We start from the raw sequence: 23,541 nt of genomic DNA, 5'->3' as shown, positions 1-23,541 counted from the left end.
GAAGCAATTCTTACAATTTTTAAGAAAATTTCCAAAACCCACTTTTTAAGAACCAGTTCAGGTCTGAAGTCACTTTGTGGGGCTTACATAGTGGTAACCCCCATAAATGACCCCATTGTAGAAACTACACCCCTCAAGTTACTCAAAACTGATTTTACAAACTTTGTTAACCCTTTAGGCGTTCCACAAGAATTAAAGGAAAATGGAGATGAAATTTCTAAATTTCACTTTTTTGGCAGATTTTCCATTTTATAATTTTTTTTCTTTAACACATTGAGGGTTAACAGCCAAACAAAACTCAATATTTATTACCCTGATTCCGCGGTTTACAGAAACACCCCACATGTGGTCGTAAACTGCTGTACGGGCACACGGCAGGGCGCAGAAAGAAAGGAATGCCATACGGTTTTTGGAAGGTAGATTGTGCTGGATTGGTTTTCTGAACGCCATATGTTTTTTATTTTTCTGCCGATCGTCTTGCGCAGGGGCTCGTTTTTTGCAGAAAGTGTTGAGGTTTTTATTGGTACCATTTTTGGGTACATAGGATTTTTTGATCATTCATTATTACACTTTATGGGGCAAGGTGACCCAAAAATTGGCTGTTTTGGAACAGTTTTCATTTATTTATTTTTACAGCGTTCATCTGATAAGTTAGGTCATGTGATAGTTTTATAGAAAAGATCGTTACGGACGTGGCAATACCTAATATGTATACTTTTTCTTATTTATTTAAGTTTTACACAATAATAGCATTTCTGAAACCAAAAAAATGATGTTTTAGTGTCTCTATAGTCTGAGAGCCATAGCTTTTTTATTTTTTGGGCGATTGTCTTAAATAGCATATCATTTTTTGCGGAACGAGGTGACGGTTTGATTGGTACTATTTTGGGGGTCATAAACCTTTTTGATCGCTTGCTGTTGCACTTTTTGTGATGTAAGGTGACAAAAATAGCTTTTTTGACACTGTTTTTTTTATTTTATTTTTATGGTGTTTATCGGACGGGGTCTATCATGTAATATATTTATAGAGACGGTTGTTACGGACGCGGTGACACCTAATATGTGTAGTTTATTTCATTTTTTCATTTTTTTTATAGAAAAAGGCAATTTATTTTTTTAATTTACAATTTTTTTTTTTTTCATTTTTATTATTTTCACTTTCTTTTTTTATCAAGTCCCACTTGGATCATGAAGATCCAGTGAAGCTGATGGCTGTACTATACTTTGCAATGCTCTTGCATTGCAAAGTATAATACTATTAGATGCCCTGTAATGCCCTGTAGGTGGCAACAGCGGACGCTTTTGCAAAGCGTCCGGTTGCCATGGCAACCATCGGGTGCCGCAATCACAGCGCTGCAGCCCCGATGGTTGAGAGAGGGAGCTCCCTCCCTCTATTAACCCCATAAATGCCGCAATCGCGGCATCTATGGGGTTACAGGAGAGTGTCAGCATAGAGCTGACACTCTCTGCAGATGGCGGCGGCTCAGTAATGGAGCCGCCGTGATCACAAACAGCAGGGGGATCGGGGGGTTCGGGGCAGCGCTGGAAAGGGGGGGGGGGATCGGGGGGGGGGGTGTGGCCGCCAATATTGAGGGAGGCTGGGGCAGGATGGGCGGGTCAGAATGAAAGCATGGGGCGGGGAGGGGGCGGACCGCATCAGGGCAGCTGCCTGCCTCTAGATGATCTGCAGACGGACACAAGGGGGGGGCTTGGAGGGGCACAGCCACAGATCGGGGGCACAGATGGGGGGGTATTATGAGGACCCTACCTGATTTCATGCTCTGATCTGCAGAGCGCAGATCAGAGTATGAAACCGGCATTTTTTTCACTGCCGCGATCCGATTGGTTAGTCTGCACAGACTAACCAATCGGATCGATTGTCGGCAAGGGGCCACTCTGATTGGTCCCTTGCCGGCATTACTAGACTGTATGCTGTCCGTGACAGCAGCAGGGCTCGGGCAGAAGCTTTAATCCAAGCGCTTTGCAGCGCTTGGATTAAAGAGCTGGTTTGACGTTTATACACGTGATAGCTGCACGGGGTATGTGCAGCTATCACGTATATATACAGATTGCGGTCGGGAAGAGGTTAAACAGTCCAACTTTGTACATCAAGATAGTAATACAGTCCTTTAGATCACAAGCTTCACAAGCAGGCTTATTTCACAAGATGGCAGGTATTAATCATGCAAGATACTCAGAGGGTAAATCCACAACACACTCAGAATCAGGTTGTACCTTTCTTCAGAAATAGTGTACACTGTTCTTTTAGAACTCCTGTCTGGTTTCAATCCCAAGGCCCGGATGCCTAAATGATGGCTTAAATCCTTGGTATATATATATCTTCCTCCCGTATAAATCCTTGCTTTGCTTTATAGTTCCTCTGCCTATTAATGTACTTATCTTGGCTGGAAATATCCTTACTTGACTTGTGAATGACTGCAGGTTTCTCCCAGGAGGTTCTGTCCTTCTACTGGGGTGTCTTAACTGAGCTAATCCTAGCCTCAGGAGCTTCAGGAAGACGAAGTAACTCCTCTAGTCCCCTGGAATAAACTAACTTCCCCTGTCTGGGTCTACCTATATATAACCAGGGCTCTCTGGCTCCCTCTAACGTCTGGGAGGCTAAACTGCACCCTGACAGGCCTGACACCCAGTTAACACAGGGAAAATGCATACACATGACATTAAATGCAATTAAGACACATTAACCCCTTTTGTGCAGTGCCCACCTTTACCTAGTGGGACACTACATACAACCACGCTATAACGTTGCCCGTCCTCGGCGCAACATGGAGGGGCCCTGCCCGGCTGGATACTGCAGCCTGAAAGACAAAATAGAGAACCGGCATACATGGCAATTATCACAGCAACAATACAAAGATTAACAAACATTGTAACTGAAGAAACGGTGACAAGGGGCGTCGTTCTCTTCTCTCAGGATAGTGTGAGGGAACAGGGGCGCTGACCTGGTGCAGCGTATCAATGATACCAGGATAGTCCATAAGTGCAAATTGTCCATAACAATGAAAACGAACATAAGTCCTTGGAGGCTCAAAGGATCACATGAGTCCGTACCCAGGCTTGCAAAAGGGTTAAACAGGGGTTTCCCGTGAGGGGCTACCTGGGCCCATGATGTAGTCCTCAAACCTCACAGGTGGGTGTCCCCTGGTAGAACGAGTGGACCTCCTTAGTGGCAGAGATTCTTCCTGCCTGGACTCAGGAAGGTCAGGGGAGCTCACCGCCTCTGGAACTTCTTCCGGAGCTCTCTGGGGTAAAATGTCCTGAGATGGAGGACTAACAGGAACGGGAGCAGGAACCAGTAAATTTAACCAAGGCATGAGGGCCCAGTGGAGCGGCTCTTTATCATGGATCAAGTTCTCCACAGCCTGCATAGGGTCCATAGGTGGAGCCGGCAACTCTTCCTCAGAAGGCTCAGGCTCCATCTCCTCCGCCGCTGGTTCTCCTTCTATACAGGGCTTGAGGCGGTTCCGGTGAACGACTTGGGGACCTTTTCCTTCTCTGGAGACCTGGTAAATGTGGGCTGCAGCATTGGGTATGGCAGTAATAATGTAGGGAATCCTTTCCCATTTGCTGTCCAACTTGCTGGTCCGATGGTTGTTTTTCAACCATACCTTGTCTCCAAGAGCCAGGGGTCCCGCATGGGCAGTCTGGTCGTAGTCTTTTTGCTGGCGTTCCCGGACAGTTTCCATGCGTTCTTGCACGATCTCCTTGGCATTAAGGAGACGCCTCTGGTGCTCCACTACCCAATCAGTCCTGGGCAGTGGGTTGATCACATCCGGCACTTGTACCCCCAGGGAGTGATCCGCAGGTAATCTCCCTTGTCGCCCAAACATCAGATAGAACGGGGTGTAACCGGTGGAACAATGGATGGTGTTGTTATAAGTGTACATAAGTTGTGGCAACAGAGTAGGCCAATCACCCCTCGTATCAGGGGTTACCGCTCTCAGCATTTCAATGAGAGTCTTATTCATTTTTTCACAGAGTCCGTTACCTTGCGGATGATAGGCGGTGGTCCGGACTTTCTGGCAGTTGTGCAGCAGGCACATCTCATGGAACAGCTGTGACTCAAACGCAGACCCTTGGTCGGTGAGGATCCTTTCTGGGCAGCCGTAGGGCAACAGGAAATGCTTTCAGAACGCCTCCGCTGTGGTCTTGGCTGTCAGGTCTTTCACAGACACTGCTACGACAAACTTGGTGAAGTGATCAATTATAGTCATGGCATATGTATACCCAGAGCGACTCGGCTCCAACTTCACATGATCAATCGCGACAAGTTCTAAAGGAGCTGTACTTACAATAGGATGGAGAGGCACCCTCTGGTCATGGCGTTCAGTCCGCCCCACAGCACAGGCAGTGCATTCTCGGCACCATTTCTCGATATCCTCTCTCATCCCAATCCAATAGAATCTTCTCCGTATGGTGGCCTCAGTTTTTTGCACACCGAAGTGTCCGGACTGGTTGTGGTACATGTCCAGTACCAGGCTGGCATCCCGACGTGGCAGGAGAATATGGTACACTCTATCACAGGACACTGGATCCAGACTCCTTCTGAGCAACAGGCCTCTTTGAAGGAATAGTTGGTGGCGATGTCTCCACAGTCTCACTAGTTCTGGGTCTGCACTCTTCCTGCGGATTCTCTCAGGGATTTTCCCACTGGTAAGGAAGTCGAGCAGTTCACCGAGGACTCTACTTTCGGACTAGAGCTTAATCCACCTTTCTTGATCGCCTCTGGACTCAGGATCATCTGATAAGGGAGGATCAGCAGCAGGAAGATTTTCAGTACGGATATTATCCTGCTGGGCAAATTTATTGTAGAACGCGGGCATCTCTACTTCTTCCCAGGCATCTTTCGGTTCATCTGGGGCCTCTGTAGTGGGAAGCCGCGACAGAGCATCAGCGTTATCGTTGGAGCGGCCTGCCCGGTACTTCACAGTAAAGTCATAGTTGGCAAGGCGGGAGGCCCATCTTTGCTCCAGTGCCCCTAATTTGGCTGTATTCAGATGCGCCAGGGGATTATTGTCCGTGAAGGCAACAAATGGTGTGGCAGCGAGATAGTCTTTGAACGTTTCAGTCACAGCCCACACTAAGGCAAGAAACTCCAGCTTGAAGGAACTGTAATTCTGGTCGTTCTTTTCAGCTCCCTTCAGGGATCTGCTGGCGTAGGCAATTACCCTTTCTTTGTTATCTTGCACTTGAGCCAACACGACCCCCAGGCCTCTTTTACTGGCATCCGTGTAGAGGAGGAATGGCTTCTGATAATCTGGGTAACCCAGAACAGGGGGTTCAGTCAACTTCTTCTTTAGGATTTGAAAGGCAATTTCTCGTTCTTGGTTCCATTCAACAGGAATAGGAGTTTTCGGGCTCTTCTTTGGATGTCCCCTCAAAAGTTCCTGGATGGGATCTGCAATTTGTGCGAAATGCGGGATGAAACGCCTGTAGTACCCTGCAAAACTGAGAAAGCTTCTCACCTCTTTCACGGTTGTCGGAGTAGGCCAGTTGCGAACAGCAGCAAGTTTATCAGGCTGTATTCCTTCGGCACTAACAATGTGCCCAAGGTATTTGACCGCTGGTTTCAGCAGGTGGCACTTGGATGGCTTGATCTTGAGGCCATATTTAGCAAGAACTTGAAACACCTCACCCAGGTGCTTTAAATGGTCCTCATACATCTTGGAGTATACAATGACGTCATCCAGATATAAGAGTACAGTCTCAAAATTCCTATGGCCTAAACAACGTTCCATCAGCCTCTGGAACGTTCCTGGAGCGTTACACAGTCCAAACGGCATATAATTGAATTCAAACAGGCCCATAGGTGTGGTGAAAGCAGTCTTTTCTCGATCTTCTGGGGCCACGGGTACTTGCCAGTACCCACTGGTTAAGTCCAAGGTGGAGAAATAGGCTGAAGACCCCAGGGCAGTCAAGGACTCTTCAATGCGTGGCAATGGATATGCATCTTTGTGGGTGATTTGATTAATCTTTCTGTAATCCACGCAGAACCTTATGCTGCCATCTTTTTTTCGGGCAAGTACTAGGGGCACAGCCCAGGGACTATGACTGTCCCGGATTATGTTAGAGTCTTTCATCTCTTGTATCATCTCTTTCACAGACTGATAGGTAGTAGGTGGTATGGGTCTGTGCCTCTCCTTAATAGGAGGATGAGAGCCGGTGGGTATGGTGTGTTTGATTACACTGACCTCTCCGTAGTCCGTGGAGTGCTTGCTGAAAGCCTGGTGGTGCTCCTTCACCAGCTTCAGGACTCCCTCTATTTGCTCCTTTGGGGTGGATTCATCCCCCACATGTAGTTCTTCCCACCAGGATGTTGAAGAGGTGCTGCTGCTCTGTGCGGTCTCGAACGCCTCCGTGGCAGGCAGACGGATTACATCCTGGAAAGACACCTGGAAAAGCTGAGCAACGGGGCAATGTTTAAGGAGAGTAACGGGATGATCACCAAAGTTAATTGAGCGGACAGGCACTTTACCTTGAGACACAGTCACCAGGCTCTTGGCTGTCCGTACGAAGGGATGATTTTCAAAGGGAATAGTTTCCACTAGGGCTTGATAGTCCTGGCCCTGGATCCCTAACACCGCACGGCACCACAGGATGATCTGGGAATTAGGAGGCAGAATTACCGGCCGGTTATCCCGGATCCGGACAATGCAAATTTTGCCTTTCTTGTTGGCGAACTTTTGTTGAGCACACAGCACACTAATAGTCTTTTGAATAACTCTTCTGGAAGCAGGTGAGGCTGAAGATATAGTTTGATTTAATGCGTCAAGCACTTCAGAGTAACAATTTTTTAGAACGTTAGTCCCTAATATCACAGGGTGTCCTCCTTTATCTCCTGCTTGTACCACAATCACGCCTTGCTGTGGCAGGGTGGCTTCTCCCACCTGAAGGGTAGGTTCCCAATACCCATGCACTTTCACTGGCTTACCGTTGCTGGCAATGATATCTAGCCAGGACTCTGGTGGCTGGGTGAGGAGACTTGGATCCCAGAACTTGTCCAAAAGTCAATATATGAATGGTGGTGACCTGTGACCCAGTGTCCAACAGGGCTTCAAAGGGTATCCCGTTGATACATATATTGACTTTTGGACGGGATCCTACATACTTAGGCATCCAGCTTGGATCCTTTGGACCTACTGTTCTACCTCCCGAGGGGCGGTCCTCTGCCTCAGCACATTGATTCAGTATGTCCATATTTCTTGCAGTGCTGGCAGACAGGCTGTTTCCTACTTCTGGGCCGGTACCTTGGTCGCCCATCAGACTCTTTTGGGTATACGTCTCCATATGCAGGTGGGAGCCTTGGAGGAAAAGGACCTTCATCTTCTAGTAACAATGGTCTCTCCCACTCCTCTAACTTCTTGCACACCTTCTCTAGACTTAGAGTAAGATGGTTCACTTGCTCCATGAGGGCTGCCACTACATCTGTGACTGGAGCTTGGGTGGCCTGACTGACCCCTGCATACCCCACATTCACAGTCTTGGGCTGACAAGCCTGGGGTTCATAGGAGGCTGCGGGCCCTGGAGCAGGGTTCTGGCCTAATATACTGATGGCCAATTCCTTAAAGTCCAGAAATGCACAGTGGGGGTGTTGAGCTGACAACATGCGTAACTGGCCCTTTAAATGCTCAGTACTTACGCCCGCAATGAATTGCTCTCTAAGAGTCCGGTCCTGGTCCTCAGCTTCCTTAGGATCCACTTGGACTACAGCTCTCAGTGTCTCTTGTAAGGACAGGGCAAAATCGCGGAGCGACTCTCCAGGCTGCTGCTTTCTGCTGAAGAAACGCATTTTAACTTCTGACACCGTTCTGGCCTCAAATGTGGTGCCCAAGCGATCAAAGATTTGTTCCAGGCTACTTTTCTCAGAGCGGGGCCACGACATGACTTCCCTGCGGGCGGCCCCTTCCAACTGAGCTAGGAGGATCTCCATTTGCTGTTCAGCAGTTATGGGATAAAGCCGGAACAAGGCCAGTATCTGCTCCCTAAAGTCCATTAACTTGTGGGCCTCCCCTGAATAACGTGGGAACCAGGGGGCCCCAAAATAGTACGGCATAGTTAGCGGCATCAGGCTTGGCGGTGCCGCGGCGGCAGGGGCCCTAGGTTTGGCTGGGGATACTTCAGAAGGCACGACTGGGGCCACCTGTCCGATTTCCTCAGGCGTAGACATGGCGTTCCTAGGTGGGTATGGCCCTTTAAATGTAGCGGAGCGGACCGGAGTGGCAATGGTAACAACTTTTTTATTCTTTTTTCACAGTAAAGTCTCCGGTTACCAGCAGGGGTCCCTCCGGTACCCTGGCAGGGGTCAGGAAGATTCCGGTAAGGTGATCGGGGGAGCCGGCAAAAGTTCTAAGTCGGTACTCACTCCGGTGGTGCTCGCTCCAAGTCTCGCGAGATGCGTGGCTACGGGCGTCGAACGTCCTGCGTACAGCGGGTGGGCGCGGCCTCTCATAGCTCCGGGACTCAGGTAGGCGGCACTTTTCTTCCTCCTCGCTGGCTGGGTGATGACTCAGCCTGGTTCTTTTCGCGCCAAAGTCCTCTTTTTCGCGCCAAACGGTTCACCGGGCGCTCTTGCAATCCACCTCAGGTTAAGTGGCAAAATCGCTGTCTATTCACTGACAGCAAGCGGTGGCTCAAATAAGCAGCAAACAGTCCAGAAAATATTATCTTCACACCGCTAATTTTTCCAGTTCTTTGGCCCAGCAATTTTTAATAAAGCAATAGGGCTTGGTCACTTTAAGGCAATTTTCAGCACACAGTTTTATATCCGCAATGGCGCAGGAATGTTCGTTATCCTGTTCGTGACGCCAATTTATGCAGCACGCCAGACCTGCAGGGTATAGCGAAGTGAGGTCACGGTTATGGGCAATCGATGGTTGCTCACTGTATTGGAGAACCCTGGGCAGGCATGCGGCAGTGAAGGAGAGGTAGACACAGTTCCTCTGTGGCACACTCGGTATGTAGGGACCAGGCCTGATGGTGGATGAGGTGCCCTGGATGTTACAGGTATTTTGAGTGCCTGGGGCAAGGTCCTTTTTGGATTCGTGACGCCAGTGCCTGTAACGGTGGCACACCGATTTATAGTCGGAATAAGTGAGGTACACAGGTGGTATAGTGAACCAAACGTTGCTTTACTTAAACAGTCTAACTTTGTACATCAAGATAGTAATACAGTCCTTTAGATCACAAGCTTCACAAGCAGGCTTATTTCAAAAGATGGCAGGTATTGATCATGCAAGATACTCAGAGGGTAAATCCACAACACACTCAGAATCATGTTGTACCTTTCCTCAGAAATAGTGTACACTGTTCTTTTAGAACTCCTGTCTGGTTTCAATCCCAAGGCCCGGATGCCTAAATGGTGGCTTAAATCCTTGGTATATATATATCTTCCTCCCGTATAAATCCTTGCTTTGCTTTATAGTTCCTCTGCCTATTAATGTACTTATCTTGGCTGGAAATATCCTTACTTGACTTGTGAATGACTGCAGGTTTCTCCCAGGAGGTTCTGTCCTTCTACTGGGGTGTCTCAACTGAGCTAATCCTAGCCTCAGGAGCTTCAGGAAGACGAAGTAACTCCTCTAGTCCCCTGGAATGAACTAACTTCCCCTGTCTGGGCCTACCTATATATAACCAGGGCTCTCTGGCTCCCTCTAACGTCTGGGAGGCTAAACTGCACCCTGACAGGCCTGACACGCAGTTAACACAGGGAAAATGCATACACATGACATTAAATGCAATTAAGACACATTAACCCCTTTTGTGCAGTGCCCACCTTTACCTAGTGGGACACTACATACACTGCTCAAAAAAATAAAGGGAACACTTAAACAACACAATGTAACTCCAAGTCAATCATACTTCTGTGAAATCAAACTGTCCACTTAGGAAGCAACACTGAGTGACAATCAATTTCACATGCTGTTGTGCAAATGGGATAGACAACAGGTGGAAATTATAGGCAATTAGCAAGACCCCCCCAATAAAGGAGTGGTTCTGCAGGTGGTAACCACAGACCACTTCTTAGTTCCTATGCTTCCTGGCTGATGTTTTGGTCACTTTTGAATGCTGGCGGTGCTTTCACTCTAGTGGTAGCATGAGACGGAGTCTACAACCCACACAAGTGGCTCAGGTAGTGCAGCTTATCCAGAATGGCACATCAATGCGAGCTGTGGCAAGAAGGTTTGCTGTGTCTGTCAGCGTAGTGTCCAGAGCATAGAGGCGCTACCAGGAGACAGGCCAGTACATCAGGAGACGTGGAGGAGGCCGTAGGAGGGCAACAACCCAGCAGCAGGACCGCTACCTCCGCCTTTGTGCAAGGAGGAACAGGAGGAGCACTGCCAGAGCCCTGCAAAATGGCCTCCAGCAGGCCACAAATGTGCATGTGTCTGCTCAAACGGTCAGAAACAGACTCCATGAGGGTGATATGAGGGCCCGACGTCCACAGGTGGGGGTTGTGCTTACAGCCCAACACCGTGCAGGACGTATGGCATTTGCCAGAGAACACCAAAATTGGCAAATTCGCCACTGGCAGGTTCCCACTGAGCACATGTGACAGACGTGACAGAGTCTGGAGACGCCGTGGAGAACGTTCTGCTGCCTGCAACATCCTCCAGCATGACCGGTTTGGCATTGGGTCAGTAATGGTGTGGGGTGGCATTTCTTTGGAGGGCCGCACAGCCCTCCATGTGCTCGCCAGAGGTAGCCTGACTGCCATTAGGTACCGAGATGAGATACTCAGACCCCTTGTGAGACCATATGCTGGTGCGGTTGGCCCTGGGTTCCTCCTAATGCAAGACAATGCTAGACCTCATGTGGCTGGAGTGTGTCAGCAGTTCCTGCAAGATGAAGGCATTGATGCTATGGACTGGCCCGCCCGTTCCCCAGACCTGAATCCAATTGAGCACACCTGGGACATCATGTCTCGCTCTATCCACCAACGTCACGTTGCACCATAGACTGTCCAGGAGTTGGCAGATGCTTTAGTCCAGGTCTGGGAGGAGATCCCTCAGGAGACCGTCCGCCACCTCATCAGGAGCATGCACAGGCGTTGTAGGGAGGTCATACAGGCACGTGGAGGCCACACACACTACTGAGCCTCATTTTGACTTGTTTTAAGGACATTACATCAAAGTTGGATCAGCCTGTAGTGTGATTTTCCACTTTAATTTTGAGTGTGACTCCAAATCCAGACCTCCATGGGTTGAAAATTTTGATTTCCATTTTTTTATTTTTGTGTGATTTTGTTGTCAGCACATTCAACTATGTAAAGAACAAAGTATTTCAGAAGAATATTTAATTAATTCAGATCTAGGATGTGTTATTTTTTTGTTCCCTTTATTTTTTTGAGCAGTGTACATTGAAAGTCAATGGGTGATGGATAATTTTTTTTAGGATCCTAAAAACCCGGAACCGTCACCATTGACTTACATTGTTTTTAGCGACGGATCCGGTTTATTCAGTTTTGATGACCAGGCACAAAAACGCAGCTTGCAATGGTTTTGTGTCCGGTCACAAAACGGAATGCTGATGGAATGGAAGGCATCCTGATGCATCCTGAATGGATCTCTTTGGAAAAGCATGGGGACAAAACTGAACCATTTTGGCCCGGTTTTGAGATCCTCTGCCAATTCCTAAAACCAGAATGCCAAAACACATATGCCATGCGTATGCCACCACAACCACCACTGATGTATTGCAGGGTTGCCGTAACCATGGAAATGAGTAGTGTATAATGTGATCCAGCCAGCAAAGGAAGCAATATGGACAATCACAATACATCAGTAAGTACCTTGTATTAACTTTCTCTACATAATAAATGCCATTTGCTGAAGTGACACAACCCCCTTTAAACATTTCTGGGGACAACATTGTGTACTTTTTGTAAGTTTCTCACTATAAATCTTCATATTGGCCAAAGCTCTGTTAGGCCCCTTTCACACGGGCGAGCATTCCGCGCGGATGCGATGCGTGAGGTGAACGCATTGCACCCGCACTGAATACCGACCGACCCATTCATTTCTATGGGGCTGTTCACATGAGCGGTGATTTTCACGCATCACTTGTGCGTTGCGTGAAAATCGCAGCATGCTCTATATTCAGCGTTTTTCACGCAACGCAGGCCCCATAGAAGTGAATGGGGTTGCGTGAAAATCGCAAGCATCCGCAAGCAAGTGCGGATGCGGTGCTATTTTCACGCACAGTTGCTAGGAGACGATCGGGATGGAGACCCGATCATTATTATTTTCCCTTATAACATGGTTATAAGGGAAAATAATAGCATTCTAAATACAGAATGCATAGTAAAACAGCGCTGAAGGGGTTAAAAAATAAAATAATAATTTAACTCACCTTAATCCACTTGATCGCGGCCCGGCATCTCCTTTTGTCTCCTTTGTTGAATAGGACCTGTGGTGAGCATTAATTACAGGAACAGGACCTTTGATGACGTCACTCCAGTCATCACATGGTACGTCACATGATCTTTTACCATGGTGATGGATCATGTGATGACCGGAGTGACGTCATCAAAGGACCTGTTCCTGTAATTAATGCTCACCACAGGTCCTGTTCAACAAAGGAGACAGAAGGAGATGCCAGCAGCGCGATCAAGTGGACTAAGGTGAGTTAAATATTTTATTTTTTTTTAACCCCTCCAGCGCTAGTTTACTATGCATTCTGTATTCAGAATGCTATTATTTTCCCTTATAACTATGTACAGAATACAATGCACAGAAGTTCGGGTTTGGGTACCAAACATGCAAGATTTTTCTCACGCGAGTGCAAAACGCATTACAATGTTTTGCACTCGCGCGGAAAAATCGCGGGTGTTCCCGCAAAGCACCCGCACATTTTCCCGCAACGCCCGTGTGAACCCAGCCTTATTCTCGTATTCCCGGTATAACCATGGAGTTAGGCTATATTCACATGACATTAAAAACAGTTAAATGGTCAATTTTTCGTGGCCATTTTTTCATGGATAACTTTCTTGAAAATGGCTATGTAAAATGTCCCCCCTGACTTGTATGGGGGCTGTCGGGCCATGAAAACAGATAAAATAGGATATGTCCTATTTCTTGATAGCCACTGTTCAGAGTTGGTAAAAAAAAAAAAATGGACTTGAGAATTAATGTTCAGGGTGGGAAAATGTGTTGATGATTTTAAAATCTCACTTGTTGGCTTGGCTAGTGCTGGGTTTGGTCTTGGCTGGTATTGGTGGAGGTGGCGCAGGTTTCTTTCCTGGTTGATGTGCCACCTTGGGAGCAGACTCTGCCTTATTTTCTTTTTGCTCTGAAAAAAGTAGTGTAATATTATGTGTAATTTGTCATGTTCTTATTTATTATCAGTTGACAAAATACCCTTTCATTCTCTTCTTACAGACCCTACAAAATACTAGTCCAAGATCTATACATGTCATTTGACAACTGTTATTAAACCACACTGCACTTTCTGACAGCTTTGTTATTAGTACAGGTGACTACAAGAAAGGTTGCAATATAGGTTATCACCCCACCCTACCCTTTTGTAAACTAACTTCCTCTCTGAAATTAAAAGAAATTCATCTCTGAGACCAGGACAGGCTGCCTGCTGAACAAAGGATCGGATTACATCCTCCCATAGAAGTTTATGGAGAGGTGAGAGGGAGGAGGAGGGAGAAAGTGCAGAGAGACCAGACTTGATTCAGCAGATTCATCAGCCACTAGTAAGTGTTAAAGGATTTGTGCAGGCAGTATATATTGATGATCTATCCTCAGGAGGGGGTCATGAATATCTGATTGGTCGGGGTCCGACACCCGGCACCCCCACAATCAGCTGTTTGAAGAGGAAGTGGTACTCCATGCAAGCACTACTTCCTCCTCATTCCTCATTACACTGCCTGTTGTCTCTGAAGTCTCAGCGGCACAGTGTAATTACAAGTACTTGCTCCATTCACTTGAGTACTTGTAATCACACTACATAGCCGCTGCAAGGGAGATAACGCACAATGTAATGAAGAGGAAGCAGCGCTCACATGGAGCTCTGCCTCCTCTTCAAAGAGCTGATTGGTGCCAGGTGTCAATCCCATGACTATCAGATATTGATGACCTATCCTGAGGATAGGTCATCAATATATCATGCCTGTACCACTCTTTAATGTCACCCAAGTGTTTTATTCACATGTATACTACTTAGTACTCCTCTATAATGATGTATATGCTACTTATGAAAGATTATGAGTGAGTCAGAGACAGTTAGCAAGCCAAATCTCCTATCTCCATGTGTATTATATAGGTAGCTGATGAGCAGCTCCTCACACCAGCTCAGAGACAACTGAGAACGCAAAGGAGAAAATTGTTAAAAAATGCCAGATACAAATCATGCAATGGTGGTATATAGTGGTATCTGATTCTAAAAAGTTATCAGAAAGTTTGGGCACCCGATAATATCTGGATTTAATTTGATCATCAGTCAGTATTGAATATGATTTCTCTTAGTCTATGCGACAGCACTTATAGAATAATTATGTAGACTTCAAAAAATCTATTCCACACTGTGCAGACTGCATGAATCATTTCATGACTATTGCTTATGACCTACACCCTCTGAAGAAACATTTCCTTTTGCTATTTATGAAATGCTAAATACAGCAATGATTTTGAATTCATCATGGCTTAGCAGTGGCTTTTCACATTATTTATACGAAAGCTACCCCTTTTCTGTAAGCTGCTCCCTGTAAAAAGTGGTTGCACAGCGGGCACTCCCCCCATTGCCTATGCTTTGTCTATAGGAGTATAGACCTTTTAAATGGCATTCAGCGTAAAAATGTTTATATGATTTTAGAATATGGTCTACTTCTATTCTGGAAACAGCATTCAAATGCTTTCAGAAATCATTTTTAGTGGTGTTGCTCCAGTGTTTTGGCGGCAGTTCCATATGTTAACTGAATGTGTATGGGAGATATGAAACGCAGGACACACAAGTGTTGTCTCAACAGGCATTTTTGTTCATTAAGTGGTGGTTTTTGTTTTTCTTGTTGTCTTTTAAAAAACGCTGAATGCTTTAGCTCTTGCCGTTTTTTGAGCCCTTTTCACAACATCTTCTCTATACGTGAAAAATGCCAAAAAGGAAACACTAGTGGTAAGATACACTGATTGCAAAAAACCCAGAAATACCATCACAAAAAACATCAAAAATTTCAGCAGTTATTCTGGCTTTTTTTTTTATGGTAATTTATTTTTTTACTGATAATTCATGCGTGTTAGCACCCTAATGGCGATTTCACACTATATCTGGGTTTTGTTTTAAAAAACGCTGGATTTTTCTTTTTTTTTTTTAAATGCCTCTACCAGATATTACATGCTGGTCAATAGGAAATTATAAAACGATTTGTCTCATCAGCAAAAGTTCTTCACCTGTGAGGGGCTTCCCGGCAGCGGCGCATGAGCAGTTGCTGCTCCAGTACCAGAAGCTGAGCCTCTGCCCTTGTACTGCTACTCAGAGGTTCGACCCAGGCGCAAGATTGTCAGGGTTGGCCAAGATGCATGAGCTTGTAAATCAAGAAGCAGCTGGACACTTCACCTGTGGGGATAGCCCCTCGCCAGTGAAGAACTTTTTCTGAAGAGACGAATCAATTCATTAGAATCAATTTGCTCATCTCTAATTAGCACATATAAAACTTTGGCTGCACTGAGGAACAGTTTTTGTATTTTATGTAGGATATGCCACTCAAGCATTCAGTAGTTCACGTTATTTGAAGTCATTTATTCTATAAAATACAAATTCTATTTGGGGTTAATAGCCAATATAAAGTAACACGTTGCAACTTCCACACGTGTAAACTGAGACAGAGGCAAATAAAGAGGAAAAAGAAGCAGAAGGACCACCAAGAACCATTGATATCAACCTACCAAAACCATAACTTAAAACAATACCTTAATAAAATGGAAACACAATTTTACTAATTTTATACCTAGAGGTTAGTGTTGAGGTTCGTGATCCTGTATATTACTATAAATCCTCATATGGGCCTCAAGCCTCTAATACATCTGAAATGGAATGATTCCTTAAACCAACATTGTCCTCACCTATTCTGGCCAGGCAACTGAGCAAATGCTGGTTCAGTGGCATCACTAATGGCCTTGGAAAACAGGAAAAGTCACTACACACTGTATACACTGATAGGTCCTTGAGGAGTTTTAGATTTTGTCCTACCTTTTTGACCTGTAGAATTGGAAGCGGGTGACTGTGGCCTGTTCGCAGGGGACTTTTGGTCCATGGTAGGTGTGTCCATTTTGGTAACTAAAATGAAGAGCAGAGAATGAGAAAGAGTATATTGAAGAGCCCACTGCACATAAAACACCATGTCTTTAATCAATATAAGGAGGCCACATGATAGTTTTTCAGAAGTTATTTTTTCACTCAGGTCGTTAGAAATACCTGATAGCACTAAACATAGAAATGTTGGTGAAAAGAGCTCTTCTTCTTGCTGCTACCTGAAGGAGTTCAACCTGCTGTATAAAATATTACAAGTCTTTTCCTGTGTGGGCTGACAGCTGCTACTGCTGAAATAAGAGGTATGTCTGTGGTGATGATCACTGCACCATCATGTATTGTTCTAATGCACTCTTATGACAAGGTTTAGGCACTGAATAACCAAAGTGTCTTATTAATCATTTTTCCCGTATCACACAGAACATAGAAAACACGTGCCAGTAGAATATTAGGGCGTAGTTTACAAATAACTCATTGAGACAACATATTAAAAGCTAAAAAAAAAAAAAGCTAATACCGTTAATTTGCTGTAATTTTTTTTATTGTGATTGGTTGTTTAAAGTGCAAATGATCAATTATGTATGTGATAACATAGGGTTATATAAAGTCACAATCGAGAGCAGGGATCATTTCAAACATGAATATAGTTCTATTATGGTTCCAGCACTATACCTTCAAGGATATGCAGTTTTCTAAATGAAGTTTAAAGAGATCTTCCAAATAAATGGAACCATTTAAAGGGGGTTTCCAGCTTGAAGCATTTATGGTGTCATGCATCCACTGGATCAAAATGAACATACAGGTGCATGCTACCATGGCTGACATATAAAAGCAAATATGCTCCATGGGCAAAGTATATATATACATTGAAAACATGGATTAATCTGAATTGCTTCACTGCTATACTTGCTGCACATGAAAATATGAGGCACTTTGTGAACGTTTTCTTCAAAATTGTGTGGGCTCATCCACCAATGACAAGGTGCCCTCTTTGGATGGGGACCTTGCCTCTCCTGGTTCTAGGCCTACAAAATGAATTCATAACCATGTAGGATTCGGCTATGGCTACCCTATGCTCTAATTAAAAGCCAATGGATAGGTGATAAATACTAAGTTGGCTGAATCTGGCTGCTGGGATCTCCATCAATCGCCAACAGACAGCAGCTAGGAGTAGTTTGAATGGACTTGTGGTCGAGCATGTGCTATGCAATGCAAAAGATTGACATCTATGGCAACAAAATCCGCAACAAAAAACACACACCATTCTGCGTTTCTTTTTCTTCTGTAGGTTTCCAGCAGAAATGGTGTAGATTTACTGTAGCATTTCAGTCCCATACCCTAAATATACCCTTTAAAAACTTCCTACCTCCAAATTTCAGCTTTACCTGCATTACTAAAGGCCTCAATAGATAACTGCAACCCTGGTTCCAGAGATCACAACTTTTAGATGAATATTAATACAGTCTTTACTGAACTTTACAGTGCTACATGTTCACAGAAACCGATAAAGGTCCTTTTTGAATCAGTATCTAAAGGTACGACCACATGTTCAGATTTCTTGATGCAGGTTCGGAAGCCAAAAGCAGCTGCGAATTCAGAAAAGAGAAGTCATATCTGACCATTATATTTTATATCATTTTATGATTCATTTTGGCTTCCAAAATTGCATCCAGAAATCTGAACATGTAGCCGTACCATAAGGCCCCTTTCACACGAGCGAGTATTCCGCGCGGATGCGATGCGGGAGGTGAACGCATTGCACCTGCACTGAATACCGACCCATTTATTTCTATGGGGCTGTTCACATGAGCGGTGATTTTCACGCATCACTTGTGCGTTGCGTGAAAATCGCAGCATGCTCCTCTTTGTGCGTTTTTCACGTAACGCAGGCCCCATAGAAATGAATGGGGTTGCGTGAAAATCGCAAGCATCCGCAAGCAAGTGTGGATGCGGTGCGATTTTCACGCACGGTTGCTAGGAGACGATCGGGATGGAGACCCGATCATTATTATTTCCCCTTATAACATGGTTATAAGTGAAAATAATAGCATTCTGAATACAGAATGCATAGTAAAACATCGCTGGAGGGGTTAAAAAAAATAAAAAATTATTTAACTCACCTTAGTCTACTTGATCGCGGCCCGGCATCTCCTTCTGTCTCCTTTGCTGAACAGGACCTGTGGTGAGCATTTTACAGGTAAAGGACCTTTGGTGACGTCACTCCGATCATCACATGATCTTTTACCATGGTGATGGATCATGTGATGACCGGAATGATGTCACCAAAGGTCCTGTTGCTGCACAGAGATCAGATGAAGCCAGAAGGAGATGCCGGGCATCGCGATCAAGTGGACTAAGGTGAGTTACATTTTTTATTTTTATTTTTTAACCCCTCCAGCGATGTTTTACTATGCATTCTGTATTCAGAATGCTATTATTTTCCCTTATAACCATGTTATAAGGGAAAATAATACAATCTACAGAACACTGATCCCAAGCCCGAACTTCTGTGAAGAAGTTCGGGTTTGGGTACCAAACACGCGCGATTTTTCTCACGCGAGTGCAAAACGCATTACAATGTTTTGCACTCGTGTTGAAAAATCGCGGGTGTTCCCGCAACGCTCCCGCAACGCTCCCGCAACGCCCGTGTGAAAGAGGCCTAAGGGAGTACTGTCAGAGTACCTGCACAGTTGCTAAAAATGCACCAGCAGTAAAAACAAGAATTTTCTACCTTTTTGTCCTGTGGAACCAGAACAGAGCTTGCCACTGGGAGACTGGGAGCTGTTTATTGGAGGCTTGAGGTCCATGGTTGTATTGTTCATTTTTGATACTAAATTGAAGAGTAAAAATGCAATGGTGTAAAGACCTGTTTATACACATACATAATCAACAACATAATCAAGGTGTAGGATATAACTGACTGAGCTTATTGTTCTGGACTGAAGAATATAATTAGAAGTACTGTATTATTCCATGATGCAAAACCTGGTATGTCTTCAGCTCCTTGTTTGGACATGTGGGAGTACCAACCAGTGGAGATCTGTAAGGTATGGCATGCTTATTCTAAAGGAGTTGTTCAACCCTATATAAATAATGCTTCATCACTGTATAAATAAATGTGGTTTAGCTTTGTATTACACTTTGTGTGTTAATTTCTCACTGTTTAGATTTTACACAGTCGGTCAATCAGTAGTTTCCATCAGTGATTGTGAGCCTAAACCTTGTGCGGTCAAAAACGCAGGTCTGGAGGAAATCTTTCCCTTATACCAGGCATCCTCAAACTGCGGCCCTCCAGCTGTTGCAAAACGACAACTCCCAGCATGCCCAAACAGCCTACAGGTATCAGCCTACAGCAGGGCATTGTGGGAGTTGTAGTTTTACAACAGCTGGAGGGCCGCAGTTTGAGGATGCCTGCCTTATACCTTATCTCTGTGAAGGCTCCACTCCTGGTTTTGGTTTACAATCATCGATGGAAATCACTGATCAAGCACAGACTGTGTGAAAGTGGCCTAAGAATGTTTCTATTGACTGACAGATGAAAACAAAGGGCCCCACAGCAAAACTTAGCATACCCCCCTTACCCACTGCCTGTATCTCTACCCTGTGGCGGGGGTAAAACATTTATCAACACGGTTCATGCTGTGTTGATGGATATGGCTTAGGCTAAAAATCCCAGATCAGACTTTTTCCAACATATTTCTAAGTAGAAAAGTCTCGCCCTCGCTGACTTCATACATATGGTGCTGAGTCCAAATCCTCTATTTTTCATTGTATTTACACCAGACAATGATATAAATACATTGATATGCACAGTTCCTTACGATGGAGCCGCAAGGACTCCATTTACCACCATAAAATGCTGTGTCAGGTACCATATATACTGAGCTATTATATATATATTATATAATATGTACAAAGCAGATGTGTCTTGGTTACTAGGCACACTGTAGATATGGAGCTCAACATTGAGCAGCCTGGTTGTCCCATAACTGTTGTAAGGGATCGTCTTTTTATTCGGGGGTCATTCTCACAGACTTCTTCCAGACAGTGCATTTATTTGTCTTCATGCACAAACAGCAACCAAAACATAAATCAAAACAAATCCTCAGCCGTCTGGCCACTGACTAAACAGTCCCTCTCTAGCAGGATCTGGGTCTACCACCCAGCTCCCCAAAAAACCGCAGTGCTTACCCCACACAGGGTCAGAGGGTCCCAGCTCCCACAGGCTTTAGCACAGCCTGCTCCTTCCTCAGACTGAGAGCCCCACCCAAGTCCAGCAACAGGATTAAATAGCATCCCTGGACATGGGCATATTCTTAAATCCCGGAGTGGAGCATGGGGAACAGGCACCCACCCAACACATTGCCTGTTCCTAGTAAAAGCCCGCTTTGGACTAGCTGGAGCCAGCTAAGCTAAGTAGCTTGGTGTCCACCAACTAGCTTAGTGGCCACCTATATCTAGGGCCTTTACTCCACCAAGGCCGGGCCTCTTGGTGACACACTCCTGGTGCAAACAACACCCCCTTTCCATGCTTTACCGGGACTTTTCTGTTCTCACCCAGGCTCCTCTGGGTGAGATACACCCTTTCAATGGCCGTCATGTGGCCCTCTGGCAGCTCCACTGCCATACTGTACACTTTACCGTAATTCTGTATCATCAAGAAATGTAGCAATACATACTTAGTGGCAATACTAGTAGTTATGACAATTAGGGACAGTTGTTACACCAACAGTGAAAACATCAAAATGTCTTACTCTTTAAAGGCCTCCAGCAACCCATCCTAGAATGTGGGTGAGGGGGCAAGACCTCACTATACTGTGCTACATTCACATGACACTGCTGAAATTTTTGAATGCCATCATCATGGAGTAGCGTCTGCCTGACAGGAACAGGGAGGAGGGGTGCAATCTTCCTCCTTGTTTCTGTAAGGCTACTCAGCCATGATGGCTTATTGAACACCCAACTGCATCATTAACATCTATTGTAGAGTGATCCTTCTCTCCTTTCCTGGCATGGTGCTCAGCCATAAGAGCATACCATACACACAATATGGCATTATTACTATATATTGAAGAGGCTGGCTTCTCAGCCATGACGGCATATCACACACGAGAAGGCATCATTGCTATCTTGTAAAGCAGAGTTCCTACTCTACAATACATAATAATGGAGTGTTGTGCATATGATATGTCAGACTAAACAGCCAGATAGTAAATCTCAGCAATATAAAATGAAGACAGAGTGCAGTGTAGTGAGACCCTCAACTCCCCTAAGCAGCTCTACAATGGCAATCCATCCTAGTCACATTCTATTAAGGGTTGCTGTATATTATACCATGCATGAAAAAAAAAACTTTAAAACATCCACACTTGTCTGCACTACCTTTCTGCCCTGGGGAACTGGCACTGGAATTGGCATTGGGTGACTGTGGACTGTTCACGGGTTTCTTGAGCTCCACGGCAGTTGTGTCCTTTTTCACTACTAAAATTATTTTAAAAATTTTTTAAAAAAATTAAAATGGTAGATAAGTATAAAACTGCATTTACACACCCCTAAAAAAAAAACAACTGTCTCAACATTTGTCATTTTCAGTGAATCGCTTTTGATTTTAGTGTAGAGACTCACAAGACTATGACGACCTTTTACGCAGGTTGCAAATTTATGTATTTTGAACAAATTTCAACTAACGTAATAATAGGAAAATGAGCGTACACTCGTACACTTGGCAACCAAATTGACATATGCAGAAAATATTTATTAAATCCCCATAAAATACAAGTAATACAATTTATAAGAACAATGTAGCAATAATATACAACATTACAATCACATATATTGTGGTAGATATGATCGATAAAAATATTCGATAAATTGAATGGTAGAAAATTCAATGTTGAAATATTCGATAGAATATTCGATACCACTCAATAGTGTTGATAAATTCAATAACATATATCACACCAAAAACTTCAAGTATATGCTGTTATTTGGGAAAGAGGGGTTATTATCTTCTAGAGCTCTATCCCAATTTGGGAAACTTAATGTCACTGAAAATGTTGTAGGTATATTCACTGGGAGTGCAATATGTTCATAAAGTGTCCACAGGAATCCTGATAATGTGAAAAGTCTCTTATAGCATATCCTTTTAAGGTCGATATGAATTTTGAATCGAAGAAAACTTTAAATCGATATTTGGCTTACTGTCTAGCGTCTGCTGTCTCCCTATTGCTTCAATGGAGCTTTAAATATTTGCCAGCTTATTAAGTCGCTCCATACATCAAGCTGGTTTAAATTTCGCGGGAGTTCCAAAGATCGCGGGAGTTGCTACTCTGTTCCGCAATTTCCTTTGGTGCAGCTTTCGACGATAAGAATAGTTAATCCTTTACTGTAGAAATTTTCTTCTGTATGGCCATACAGTTTTATCTGAGGCTTTTCAATGCAGGTACATCACTTGTTTTACCATACGCGTTTCGGGTAGATTCACTCTCCCTTCCTCAGTGGTCCATATGTCAATTTGGTTGCCAAGTGTACGAGTGCTTGCTCATTTTCCTATTATTACATTTGCCTTTAAGAGAGGGTGGTGTGATTCCCTCTATATGAGCTTGCAGTACCATACCTTAACTACTTGCTAGTGAGCCACCACAACCTACCAAAATTTCAACTAACACCTCATGTTAATAATTTTTGCAGCATGCAGCCAGTCCTTGTGATGTTTGGGGTGTAGCAGTTGTAGCATGTACTTACAGTGACGATGGATAAGCCCACCTGATGTAATTGCATGGGCACTACCAATAAGCTTTTAGCTAGGATGGTGACCCACATGTAACCACGTAACTGGCACTTTATGGAAATTCTAGTCATGCGCTTTTAGAATCCTAAACATCTACCCCCTTATGGATGATAGGTGTGTAAGTGGATGTCCATCGGTATTTTGCTCATGCGCTACCTCCATCATACACCATTGGGGCCTGGCTGTGTCCTGCAGTGAACCTGATATCAGTGAGTGTGGCCTTTTCAGTGATATTTGGTAAATGATTATGTCCTTTTCAAAGAATTTAATAATCTGTAGAAATTAGACAGGGTTGTGGTCACTAGACCTAGGCAAAGGGCTACATACCAGGCACCCTGATTGTCCCGATACTGTACAATTGTTTATCTGTACCATCAAGACACAGTGATAACACTAGGAGCTATGAGAATTGTTAGGTACAGTTGGCAAAATATACCAAAAGGAAAAACAACAAAAGAGTAACAAAAATGAAGAATAAAAAA

At 44.6% G+C, this 23,541-nt stretch overlaps 1 protein-coding gene across 1 annotated transcript in view; it reads right to left on the bottom strand.

The window, feature by feature from the left end:
- The window catches only part of SH3D21 (SH3 domain containing 21), a 116,988-nt gene that overhangs the window by 32,111 nt on the left and 61,336 nt on the right, over positions 1 to 23,541 (bottom strand). The window contains exons 11-14 of the mRNA XM_040424414.1: positions 21,652 to 21,750; positions 19,001 to 19,099; positions 16,210 to 16,296; positions 13,191 to 13,308 (exon numbers count right to left, since the gene is read on the bottom strand). Of these exons, the coding sequence (XP_040280348.1) occupies positions 13,191 to 13,308; positions 16,210 to 16,296; positions 19,001 to 19,099; positions 21,652 to 21,750 (403 nt within the window). The remainder of the gene's footprint in view (positions 1 to 13,190; positions 13,309 to 16,209; positions 16,297 to 19,000; positions 19,100 to 21,651; positions 21,751 to 23,541) is intronic.

The sequence above is a fragment of the Bufo bufo genome, chromosome 3 (genome assembly GCF_905171765.1).
Source record: "Bufo bufo chromosome 3, aBufBuf1.1, whole genome shotgun sequence".
Lineage (NCBI taxonomy): Eukaryota > Metazoa > Chordata > Amphibia > Anura > Bufonidae > Bufo > Bufo bufo.
This window is presented reverse-complemented; position numbering and strand designations above follow the sequence as displayed.